General features: G+C 46.7%; 1 protein-coding gene across 1 annotated transcript in view; it reads left to right on the top strand.

Moving 5' to 3' along the window:
• The first annotated feature begins 6,653 nt into the window (after nt 1-6,653).
• The window catches only part of CRHR2 (corticotropin releasing hormone receptor 2), a 143,553-nt gene continuing 138,085 nt past the window's right edge, over nt 6,654-12,121 (top strand). Inside the window, exon 1 of the mRNA XM_041408874.1 lies at nt 6,654-6,857. Coding sequence (XP_041264808.1) covers nt 6,792-6,857 — 66 coding nt within the window. The 5' untranslated portion in view covers nt 6,654-6,791. The remainder of the gene's footprint in view (nt 6,858-12,121) is intronic.

Here is a 12,121-nt window from a genome sequence, read left to right as displayed (position 1 = left end):
TCCAGACAAGTGGATGTAGAAAATCCCCATTTCACGCATTCTTCCACTCGCTAAGCCTGGTTCTTCTCCTGTGTGTACCTCCAGTGTGGATTCACTGAAACCTACATGGCTGCAGAGTGTAAAATTGGAGTATTATTGCTGTGGCTGACAAATGAATATTTGTAAAATTGCTTCTGATTCATTCACCTGCCAACTGCTGAGTCAAATTTCCAGTCCTATCCACTTACACTGACAATGTCAGGCAAAAATTACAAGAAATATCTTGAACTTTTTGGTTGTTTGCCATGCTGTGAGATTCCAGAGAGCCTGCAAACAGTTCTTGGGAGAAAAAAGAGAAAAATAAGTGATTTTCAAACCTTTCATTAGAAAAGGTAAGTGAACAACATTGCCTGATGATGGCAAGAAATAAAACAAACATTGCACTGGCAAAAAAAAAAAAAAAACTTTTTCCAAGGAAATTCCTGACATGCTGAGTGATAACCCCCCACAAGGAAATCCTAAAGTGACTTGGCAGATATGGAGACAGAAATTGCTGATAGCTCAGCTGGTAAAATAACTGAGACCTCAAGAAATTCAGAGCAGCCTGTCAAGGGAAGGATCCTCCCAAAACTTTGCCTGGTGAAGCTGCACTTCAGCAGGGAAGTTTCTCAGGCAATGATAAAGCTTTTCAGAAATAAGAGTGAGCCCCAAGAGACATTTTTATTTGGCAGAAAAGCATTTTTTTGTTTCATTGGGTTCCCTAGATCCCAGTGATTACAATATGAGCTCAGCATTAAAATATTGAGGCACCTACAGTTACTTATCTCAGTCCACAAGAAATCCTGACCATAGTTACATTTAAATTGCAGGACTAGATTGGATGTCTGAGCCTCAAGACAGAATGAATGCTACTCTAGCATGTAAGGGGACATGGCAAGCTGAAAATTAGAGCTCAATTAATTTTTGGGCTTATTTGAGCCCAAAAATCCAGACATAATATTGAACCAGAAAGATTCAGAGAGGAAGGGAAATGGAAGAGGACAGGAATAAGTTCTATGAATTTCTTTGCAAAGCAGTAAATCTTCCAGTTTTGCTTTACATTCCCAAAAGTATTGTAATAAAAGTTCTTTACATTGAGGCCTCAATGCTAGGCTATAAATTATTTCAAGCTAAAAGGACTGGGGGTTTAGCCCTTAAGTTGTGTCATTTATTTTAAAACTGCTGCTATAAAAAATCACCCCATGAAGAGTGAGCATTGCATGAAGACGTTGCCTGTCAAAGGGGAAAACAAATATAAAATTTAGGAAAGAATCCTAAAAACTGCATCCTGAAGAAAGAACTTCAGCAGAAAAATCATGAGTCAGATTTTAGTGTAATCACAGTGGATTAAAGCTGGATGCAGGAACTGTCTCAGTCTTCATTTGACTGTTTAGTGCCAGATCTCCTTCAGTGTGGTAAAATACAGGTGAACTCTGCAAACTAAATGCAAAATGCAGAAGACATTCTGATAAAAGAGTGAAAGAGAGAGGCTGAATCATGCATTTCTCTCTGCTATTTGGAAATCCAAGATTTATTTCCACAGAAGTGATTTGAATGTTATTTGGAAATAATCAAGTTGTATCAAGAATCCACCAAAATGTCATATCTATTTAGAGGTGTGGCTCTACTTACTCAGTGTGGCTTGAAATTCTGAATCCAAATTAGGTGATTCCTCTCATGACACATTTCCCTTCTCCCCCATTTTTAAGGTGAAACATCTTTTGATAATACTTTTCACCACATTTTTAAAATTTATCTCTGAAACTGCTTTGCCAGGGAACTTTGAACGGTGTCCAGGTTGCCAATTGCCCTTCCCAGCCTGGAACAAGGCACCTGAAAGCCCCAGTATGCAATTCAGCATCCCCAGATGTGGCAACTTTGCTGTCCCACAGCTGGCTGGCAAAGGGGAACACCTGGCAGGGCCTGCAGCCACCAGAAGAATTCTCCCAGCCCATTTGGACCCGGTGCTCCCTGAGGTTTGTGGTGCCCTTGGGAAGTGAAGAGCCAATTGCATCTCCTTGGCAATAGGATGTGCCAAACACAGAGCACCAGGAAAAGCCCTGTGTTATTCCATGAGAATACAGTGGCCACATGAGTTCCACAGTAAAGAAAGCCAGAAAATCTATTTTATGCTGAAGGGGTGATGCTTTCAGCTAATTTTCCTTCTTTCCCCCCACTCCCAAGGTTTATACTGCACCCCAGAGACTTCACTATTAGGGACCGTTTCAGACAATGGAACTTTCTTTAAATATCACCATTTTTTCCTCTTACATCCCTCCTTCCAGTGCCATTACAAGTACTGACCTACTGAAGAGGAAGAAGCTCTGTGCCTTTGCTTTGTGAGAGTTTTCCTGTTTTCCTGAGCCATGCTTGTTACCCCCTCTGACCCACCATTATTTCAGGAAACCATCACATTCATAATTAATAAGAACCCTCCAGCTAACTTGCCTCCCTTGCAGAAATTATTCTGGTTTCAAATGTCATTGTGGCATTCACTCATTCTGCAAAAATCAGGGGGATCTCCTCCCATTCCTTCTCCCAGCTTGGCCTTTTCCAGGTCTGGCACATCCAGATCAATTCCCCTGCCACTCTGAAACAGAGCTGAGATGCAGCCAGGAGGGAACAGGGCAGCACAACACTTCAGAGAATTGTAGCTGTTCTGAGCTGTCACATCTCTGAAAGGGCTCTAACTTTATTCAGTTAGGGGATGAATAAAACATCTGATATATAGTTAAAATTGGATTTAGTCACATCCTGCACAAGAGGCCTAAAACCTATTCAAGTTCCAAATGGGGACCCAATTTGTCCCCATGTGGGGACACATAGAAGAGGGATCTGGAACTCACCTGGAGGGATGTACTTGGTGTCTTATGATCTTTCCTTTTAACTGAAAGACATCTCATCCCCCTGAGAGGTCCTCCAGTGTTTGAGAGAGACAAAGCTGGCACCTGATTCAGCCCAATTTCACCCTTTGGTTACTGATGTCTTGTGTGATGCTTGTGGTTATTATTAAAACTCCTTTTCAAGTTATTTCATTACATTTTAGAAATTCTCAGAGTTATGGACACAGCAAGGACCTTGCTGTGTTAGATGTGACACCAAGAGCTGGCCATGCCTTTCCTCCAGTGAGGATTTGTTCTGTACAGCTTCACCACTGAGAGCAGTGGGGATACTGACACTTGAAGTTCTTTCAGGAGCTTTAAAGAGGAATAAAAATCACCACCAAACAAGCAAAAGGGGGTTATCCTTGTATGGGCATGACTGAAAGCTATGTCTGAAAGTCATCTGGGCAAGAACTGAGCAACTGGATCCTTGCCATGATCCCATGTGGAGACTCACTCCATCTCCGAGTATTGATCTCAGGGGTCTGGGTGTGATCCCTGGAAGAACAAGGCTTACATTTCTCATGCCATATCCACACATTGCTGTGTGGGTATCTATGTCTGTACATCTCTGTTTCCATGTTAACCTTGACCAATCTGTGTCTGTACATCTCTGTTTCCATGTTACCCTTGACCAACCTCACCCATAAATCCAGCCAGTGGGATTCATGATCCTAAGAAAATGACGTGACTGGGAGAAGAGTCCCCAGAATCCCCAGAATGAAGGAAAAGCTGCAACATGAGCTCTACCCTAAAACAGAATCCAAAGGGGAGTGACCTCATAAGCAACCCAGACAACAAAAATCTTTGGTAGGACTTTGCAACTCAGCTGCAAGGGGAAAAGCCTTGGGCACGAGACTGTGGGAATGATTTGTTTAGTCCTTAGATAGTCACAGTTTTGGGGTTGTTTTGCTCTGTTTCAATACAACTTTTAAGATTATGAGGCTCTGGACAGCACAATAAACACAGATAAATCAAAAAAGAAAGTCATGGAAAACCTTCCTGGTTCCAGGGCACTTGATGTGTGTGCACAGGCAGCTCCAGGCCTCTTTTACCCATTCCCATGAGTTCATGGAATCCTGTCGCATGTGAGTTTCCAGTCCCAGAGGTGGATGTTTAAATGCAATAAAAAATCGGGCTGGATTTATTCTTCCCTTTTGCATTTTCATGAACAAACTCATCTTAATTGGAAGCATGCAACTTTGGGATATGGCTTTGTTTTCTTTTAATAATGAAAGGAAACAAATGCTGGTGTGCAACAGAAAGAAAAGGGAAAACTAGGCAAGCTTAAATATTTACATGTATTCAAACTGTTGAATAACCAGAGGAAAAGGGAAAACAATGCTGATTTGTGAGAGCTTTTGTCAGTCTCTTAGAAGGATTCCAAATTTTCTAGTGTATATAAGTGCCCATCTCCTTGCTGTGATGTTCATGCTGTCCTAAATGGGATTCCTGGAGGAAATTAGGAATGTGAGTGTTGTTGTAGGTGTTTTAGAGAGGGTCAGAGGCTGTTTTATGCCTTTCTGAGCAAATGACAAAAAGCAAAATAATTCAGCAAGGCTTTAAAGGAAGATGTCCAGGTATTTCTGCATCTGAGTAAGGCTTGCTAAGATTTTGCAAACCCTGAGAATTTGCTGGAAGTCTTTCCTCTGTGCCACTGTGGCCTTTACGCCAATTGATTTTGATTTAAAAAACTCCTGCAAACGACAAGGAGGGTTGTAGAAAGGCACTGTCTTGGGGAAAAAAGAAGAAAAGTATCCATCTCCCTGAAGGAAACAGCTGGCAACAGGTGACTACACAGGCAGGGTATGGCACTGCTCCCTGAGGAAATCCAGCTGGGCTGGGAGGGAGCTGGTCCTGTCTGCTCCTGCCCCAGAACTGTGACTGAGAACTGTGTGCCTCAGGACACAGCTGGCCTTTTGGGGACAGTACCAGCTGCAGCTGGGGGAAGGTTCTGACTCTGATTCACACACAGATGGCTGTCCTCTGGGCAGATGGGGTGGAGCAGAGGGGAAAATCATCTTATTAGGCTCATTGCTGGCACAGGGAATCCCAGGGCTTGGCCTGATGCCCACACCTAACAATGCCACAGACACATCCATTATATGGAGAGGCCAAGTGGACATGGAGAGCAGGGAGTGATAACTCTGCTAGACACAGGAACTGGGCTCCAACAGGGCCAGGCATCCAAATCTGTAAGATTCCAGTTTCCTGATCATCAACATCCACCCCAGAACAACCAGAGGGCCAGAAGCTCTTTGGGCAAGTCAGAAGCAAGATGAGGGGTAACCTCACTCTGCACAGGGGTCTAGCCTGGTATAGACCTGGTCTAGACTGGTCTAGCACCAGAGGGCCAGAAGCTCTTTGGGCAAGTCAGAAGCAAGATGAGGGGTGACCTCGCTCTGCACAGGGGTCTAGCCTGACAAGTATCTGTAGATAAGAGCAGGACAAATGTCTTTTGTTTCAGAAACCAAGTGCACAAGGGCCAGCCAAACAGGCAGGTTTGGGGTTGCCTGGATAGAAGAGTGTACATGCATTGGGGAGTCCTAAAAGGCTTGGGGGGAAAAGGGCTTCTCATGGCAGCTGGGAATAGCAGAGGAGGTGCCCCAGAGACTTCGGGCAAGGTGTGCTGATGAATTTCGTGACCAATAAGCCAGAACCTTTTTGCCTTAGGGTACAGAGGGAGATGGGAGATTTGCTTCTCATTATCTTTGAGGTGGAGATCCTCATCACACTTGGTAATGTTGCATGTTGGTCTTGAGGGATGTCCTGTTAGTCTTGGAGGACAGGCAGGGGGTTCAGAGTGCACAATGTAAGGAAGGATTCTTCCTTTCTTCCCAAGCTTGTAGGCTGACACAGAATCATAGAAAGACTTGGGTTGGAAGACACCTTAAAGATCATCCTGCAACCATCCTGCCATGTGCAGGGACACCTTCCACTATCCCAGGTTGTTCCAAGCCCTGTCCAACCTGGCCTTGGACACATCCAGGGAGGGGGCAGGCACAGCTTCTCTGGGCAACCTGTGCCAGGGCCTCATCACCCTCACAGGGAAGGATTTCTTCCCAGTATCTGATCTAAACTTTTAGTTTAAAAAGCATCCTATTGCTATGTGCTCAAGCAAAGAGTTGCTCTCCCTCCTTTTATAAAACACCTCTGCACAGTGTGCACACAATGTACCTGGGCAGTGGGGGAAGCCTGTTGCTCCTTAAAGGTTTCAGGCAGTGGAGTTAACATTTTTCCTAATTCCTGGCAGAATTGAGTGGTAGTGAAGGGATTATTAATGTTCCTGGGGGGCTGTAGGGGGTGTATCCATCGCAAACTAATTTTGGAAAATGATCCCCACTGCACCCAGAGCCTGGGCAGGGAGAATCCTCTTGCTCCTGGACACTTTGGAGGCAGTGGAATTTCCAGCGTACGGGAGGGCGGAGGAGGATCCCCGTTATTTCAGGAAGCTGGTGTGGAAGGCGTCCCCATCGCTGGGGGAAGAGGGCTCTCCATCACTCAGCGCTCGGGGAGGGGGCTCCCCACGGCTGCTGCCCGGGTGCGGGCGGTGCGGCCCCGCTCCCGGCCAGCGCCCGCTGGAGGGGGGAGCCCCTCTGCCGCTCGGAGCCGGGGCACAGCACGGTCCCCCTCGCTGCTGGAGCCTGTGAGGGTCGCGCTCCCCCGGGGGCCCCCCGCCGCCTCCATCCCCGAGGAATCCTGGGCGGAGGGCGGGCTCGGCTCCCCCTTCTCCCTCCCTCCCTTGCCGGGGGTTTGCTCTGGGACGCGGCGGCAGCGCCGTGCTCGGCTCCGGGACGGCGGGCAGGGGTCAAGGGCAGCAGGCGGGGGGCGATGCCGGCGCCGGGGCAGCGCCGAGGGTCCGGCTGAGCCCCGGGCACCCCCCGAGCCCTCATGGCGGGGCCAGCGCCTCAGCGCAGCCTCCCCGCGGCAGCGGCCGCCGCGCTCCTGCTCCTGCCCGTAAGTGCCGGGGACGGGAACGGGGCGGGGGGTGCGGGACAGGGCAGGGACCGAGACCGGGACAGGGACAGGGAGGGAGCGGGGGGGGACGGCCCACGGCCGCGGGGAACGCAGCGGGGCAGCCCCGGGCGCTCGGGGCTCCGTGCGGGGACCGTGCCCCGCGCCCTCGCAGGTGCGTCCCCGGCTCTGGGGCACCTCGGGCGGGCACTGCTCCCTGCCAGGTGCTGCTGAGGGATCCGGCCGTCCCCGTGGCCCTTTCCTGCTCCATCACAGGTGCTATGAGACACTCTCTGCCCGCTCACCTCTGGAGCGAGTTCTGCGCCCTTTCTAGTGCCCCCTGCCCTGTGAGGCAGCCACCTTGGCTCGCCAGAAGAGGTCCCAGCACAGGGACCCACTGGGGTGGCGGCTCCTTGCCCCAGCGGGAAGGGGTTTTCCCGGCCATCTCCTCGCTCCCTGGCGGTGCCCGCTGTCCCCGGCCTCTGTCCCGGTGTCTCTCTTGGCACCATGTGCTCCAGCAGCGATCGCAGTCAGGGCTGGCGATGGGCAGGGCTCAGCCCACGCACACAGCCTGGCACTTGCTCCGAGTTTCTCCGAGTGAAACCTGCTGGAAGCTTTTCCGCGTGGTCCTTCTCCATCACCAGCATCCCCCTGGGAGACGCTGGGATGAGGTGGAAATCAGGTTGGCCTTTATCGGACTGGACTTCAAAAGCTTTCCCGGTGCTTTTTGGTGGTTTGCTTGTTTTGAGAGAAGGTTTCAAGTGTGGTTAAGCCAGACTTGAAAAGAAAACGTGAGAGGTTAAGCAGCTTTGAACCTGTGCAGAATTTGTAAAGGCTGTTCCCACAGCTTTAAAAAAGTGGCAGTGACCCTTCTGAACCGCAGTGTAATTGGTCTATCTTTAACTTTTCCTTAGATAAAGAAAGAAAATCTGTTCTTTTTCCCTAAGTTCTGTCTATTTTGGTTTGGTTTGGGTTTTGTTTGTTTGTGGGGTTTTGTTTGTTTATATTGGGGGTTTGTTTGGTTTTTTCTCCCCTCTCTAATATAGAAAGAAAAAGAAAAGCCAGGTCAACAAGAGGCTTCAGAGACAAGCAACAATTTAATTTCTTTTTTATTTTCCACAGTAGCTTTCTTAGAAGTGAGAGAATACTTTCTCACCTCTGTCAGTGTCAGAGGTTTTTTTTATCCTCAAAAGAAGGAAGAGATCAGTGCACATGGGATCACAGTGGCATGGGTCTACACACTTGCTGTTTTCAACCCCAAACCAGTTCTTCCTGATCTTTGTTTCTTAGTCTCTTTTTTTCTCCCAGTCTGTGTTTTCTCTTACTGATTTATTTTGGTCCATAGAAATATCTCAGTTTGTCTTTAGAGTGTGTGACTTGTCAGTGAGGTTATCAGAAGTACTCAGGTACTGAGTATTTAGCCAGAGTAATCCATTCTCAGTGAATCAAGAAATGTTATGTGTTTCCTCATTTTCCAGGTTTCCAGTTCTGCTGCAACTTTGCATTTGAATTATTTCTGCAAATTTCGGTAGTTGCACTGCAGCTTTAAAAACAAAACTGCCTCAAAAGAAAGGAAGGAGAAAAGGTAGATTAAGGATCAAAAAGTGAAGTTTCCATAAAATATGTTTAGTCCAAGAAACGTGAACTCTGAGTGTATTCTGTGTGTTTTTATGGAGGAGCTTGTTTGGGTGGAACATGCTGGTGACTGACAGGGGCTCCTGTATACCTGTGTGGGAAATAATATTTTGAATCTTCAGAACAGCTCTGGTTGCTCCAGCTGTAGCAGAAGCTTTTGCTGCTCCTTTGGGGAGTGTTTTAATCCCTGAATGTTGTCAATAAATCTGGATCTCTGCTTTCCAGCTGGAGGGAACTTTGCACCAAGAAGCTTAAGAGCAGTGTTTTAAAACTTGGGCTCAAAGCCAAAGCTCTTAAGTTCTTGTTTAACTTGAAGACACTCGAAAGTGGACTCAAAGTCAGTGACTTTATCCACGTTTGTGGATTTGAGGAAAATAGCTGCTTGTGGGAGCAGGCCCTTACCCAGTTAAGGAAGTTTAAGTTTTCACAGCAGCCGTGCAATTGTGTTTTATGGGAGCTGCAGGTTTGCAACGCCCACAAGATGAGGCAACTTTCTGGTACAGAATTAGATCTGCCACATGAAAATGCTGGTGCAAATGACCTGACAGATTTCACAGGGCTGGTCAGCAAAAGGGTGAAGACTTGAACTGTGATTTATGTTCTCTTAAAGGAGTTCTGGATGTATGATGCACTTGAAAACACATTTAACTGAATGTGGGGAACAAAAAACAAACCATAAAACGAAGGCAAATGAGTCTTATGACATTTTTATATAAAGTCCTTGCTAAGTTCACGTAATTTGGAAAGGGGGGGATTATTCATCAAAACCAAAAGCAAAGGTTGCTATCATTTATTTGTTCTCCTGGAGCTGTTAAAAGAGCCGGGGCAGTGTGAGTGTATCAGCCAGTGATGACAAGTTAAATAGTATTCCTGGTCTGAGGCTGCCAAAATTCAGCCCTATTGTGAATTAATGCAGCATAAACATCTCATCAGGAGAAGCCTTTCCTGGGGCAGCACTTTGTCAGGGTTTAGTTTGTAACCATCCCATGGCAATTATTGGATGTTGGAGGGAGGTGGCTGTGTCCTGGTGTTGGCTGGCTGTAGTTTTGCCGTAAAACATTTCAGTGATGATGTTCATCCCTGCCCTTAGCCAGAAAGAAAGCAGCTTTAGCTTTTGTGCATATAAGGCATCTGCTTACATATTATTATCCTGTCAAGAGCAGAGGAAAAGCTATGATCAAGTCTTCTAAACTCTGTGACCTTCATATTCCAAACCAGAGTGTGGTTGTGCAGGAAGAGAGAGCTGGGATCTCTTTGCAGCCTGTGCTGTATCAGGTGCAGAATTTTAATTTCAGCCTCACAGGTTCTAACTCCACTGCTACATCAGTATCTCCAGGAAAGCTCTCCAGCCTTCAGAAAAAAATGCCAGGGAGTGACTTGTGCTCATGTGACTGAGCTCCTTCAGCATCTAAACCAGGGACGTGCTGTGCAGACTGTGCATGGAGCTGGTCCATGGTGCTCCCTAGCTCCCACATCATTCCCAGGAACTGTGTGAGATCCCACCAGGTTGCTTGGGACAGCAGTGTGCCAGGAGCCATTCTAAAAATTGAACAGTCGAAGTGATTAAGGACTTAGAACAGACCTTTGCACTGCTTGATTTATTGGCTTAGATGGAAAGTGTTGTGCTGCCATGGCTCTGGGCTCACCCCAGGGAGGGGTCTTCCTCTAAGGCCAACTCTTCATTGCTTTGAATTTGGTGATCAGTTCTCTTTGTGTCAGGGATTCCTGCGAGTTCCTGCTGCTGATGTGCTGAACTGAGAGATCCACCACGAGAAAAACGGGGTAGCGGATGATATGTACTTATTAAGGATGCGTTTTCCTGTTTTCTTTTTATTTTCATTTTGCCCTATATATTAGTAAACCAAATATTTTAAAAATATTGTATTAGAACAAACATTTGCACATTTCTAGATTCTTTTAATAGTTCTGCAGATCTTATTTTTTGGGGAGAGGGGGAGGTGAGGAAATGTGGGTGGTAACAACAAGCTGCACATGCTGCTGAATCTGTTCCTTTGTAGTTTATATCACTTTCAGGTTTTGCAGCACTGCAAACCCAAAAAGGAGATTTAGGGGAAAGCTGATTTACTCTAGATTAAAAGTTTATCCAGCAGATAACTTTTTTGCAGGAATTGTCTTTTCCACACCATGTCTATAAATTGCAACAGATCATGCCCATGTCCTTATTTCTTGTAATTTACACCACTTTTAATCCCAAATGTAGTCTGCTCTTCCTTAAAGTGCAAACATTAATTGTTGGATGTAAAGCTGGAGCTGTCCAGCGAGCCCCTCTCACCTCCCTGCCTCATGTGGATATTCAGTGGCCTGTGTTAAAGCATTTGTATAAACATTGTCTTTGACTCCTTATCATTCTGTCCATGACAACTAAATTCTTTGTGTTGCTTTGCTTTATCAAAATATTTCTTTATACAGAAATGCTTTCTTTTACCGCTAATAATGCTTTTAATCTTAACACCTTTGAAGGTAGCTGTATTTGATTTAAGTTGGCAAGTGTTGGGCAATGTATTTTAATTTTCTTCTCTGAGAAGTTGTATAAATTTGGCTTTGGTCCTTGCTACAAGAGAAGACAAATAGAAAGTAGATGAGTCAACAGACAGAGCGGTCCTTAGGTGACTGTCTGCTTGAATCTCATCAGTCACATCCAAATACATGAAAATTTCATTTCCAGTTCATGGTGGCAGCGTGGGGATGTTTATGGGATGCTCCCTGCAATGCTCTTTGACAAGGAGCATGTTCTGAGGTAAGCACTGCTCAGCTCCCTGGCCCTGGGCTCATCTGCTTTGGCTTTCACGAGCGGATGTTCTGCTGGATCTTCTCAAAGGCTGGTCCATCTGGCTGTGGAAGGGAGAGAAAAGCACCTCACAGAGATGAATTCCAATGTGCTGTTCTGACCTCTGACTCCTAAATCCCTCCTTGCTGTGCAGAGGAGGGAATGTTGAGAGCCAGATGCTGGGAGTGTGCTGCTCCTTCCCCAGCTCTGGTGTGGAGAACTTGGAATCTGCCTCTCCAAACATCCCTTAAGCCTCATGTGCCCGCACAGAAACTCAGCATGTTTGCACTAAATAAGAAGGAAAATCCATTGGATAATTCAAGAGCTGAAAAGTACTTCTTCCACAGAGCTATAAAGAAATGAAGCTAATTAAACGAAGCCAATTAAAGCTCTATAAACTTTTGCATAATGCTGGCTGAGTAATTGTCCACTCTGACTTGTGTATGCCAGGAGAGTAAATAGTGAGTAATGCAGATGGAGATTAAAATACATTAGCTGTCCTCACTGCAATGCTAAACCCTTGCCCTGGTAATAGTAGCTGAAGTGCCAGAGGGCTGGAGAGGAGCTGCTGCTTCCGAGGGCTGGGGGATAATCCCTGTTGCTGTTCCCCACGTCCCTGGGATGTGGGAGAGCTGCTCGGTGCTGTTATCTCCACACTGCCATGGTTTGGGAGGTGCTGTGCTCTGGCTTTTCCAGCTCAAAGGAAGGAGGAAAGGAGGCAAAAAGGAAGGGAAGGAAGTGTGGTGACGGGCCTGAACAGGTTTCCTGTGGGGCTGCCAGCCAGGCTCTGCTCGCTGAGGTATCGATTCCCTTTGAGTGGCAGGAGCAGATCCCAGGCCAGGGC

This window comes from Onychostruthus taczanowskii, unplaced genomic scaffold (genome assembly GCF_017590055.1).
Source record: "Onychostruthus taczanowskii isolate IOZ18803 unplaced genomic scaffold, ASM1759005v1 scaffold3, whole genome shotgun sequence".
NCBI lineage: Eukaryota > Metazoa > Chordata > Aves > Passeriformes > Passeridae > Onychostruthus > Onychostruthus taczanowskii.
Note: the sequence above shows the minus strand (reverse complement) of the source record. Positions and strands in the feature narration are given on the sequence as shown.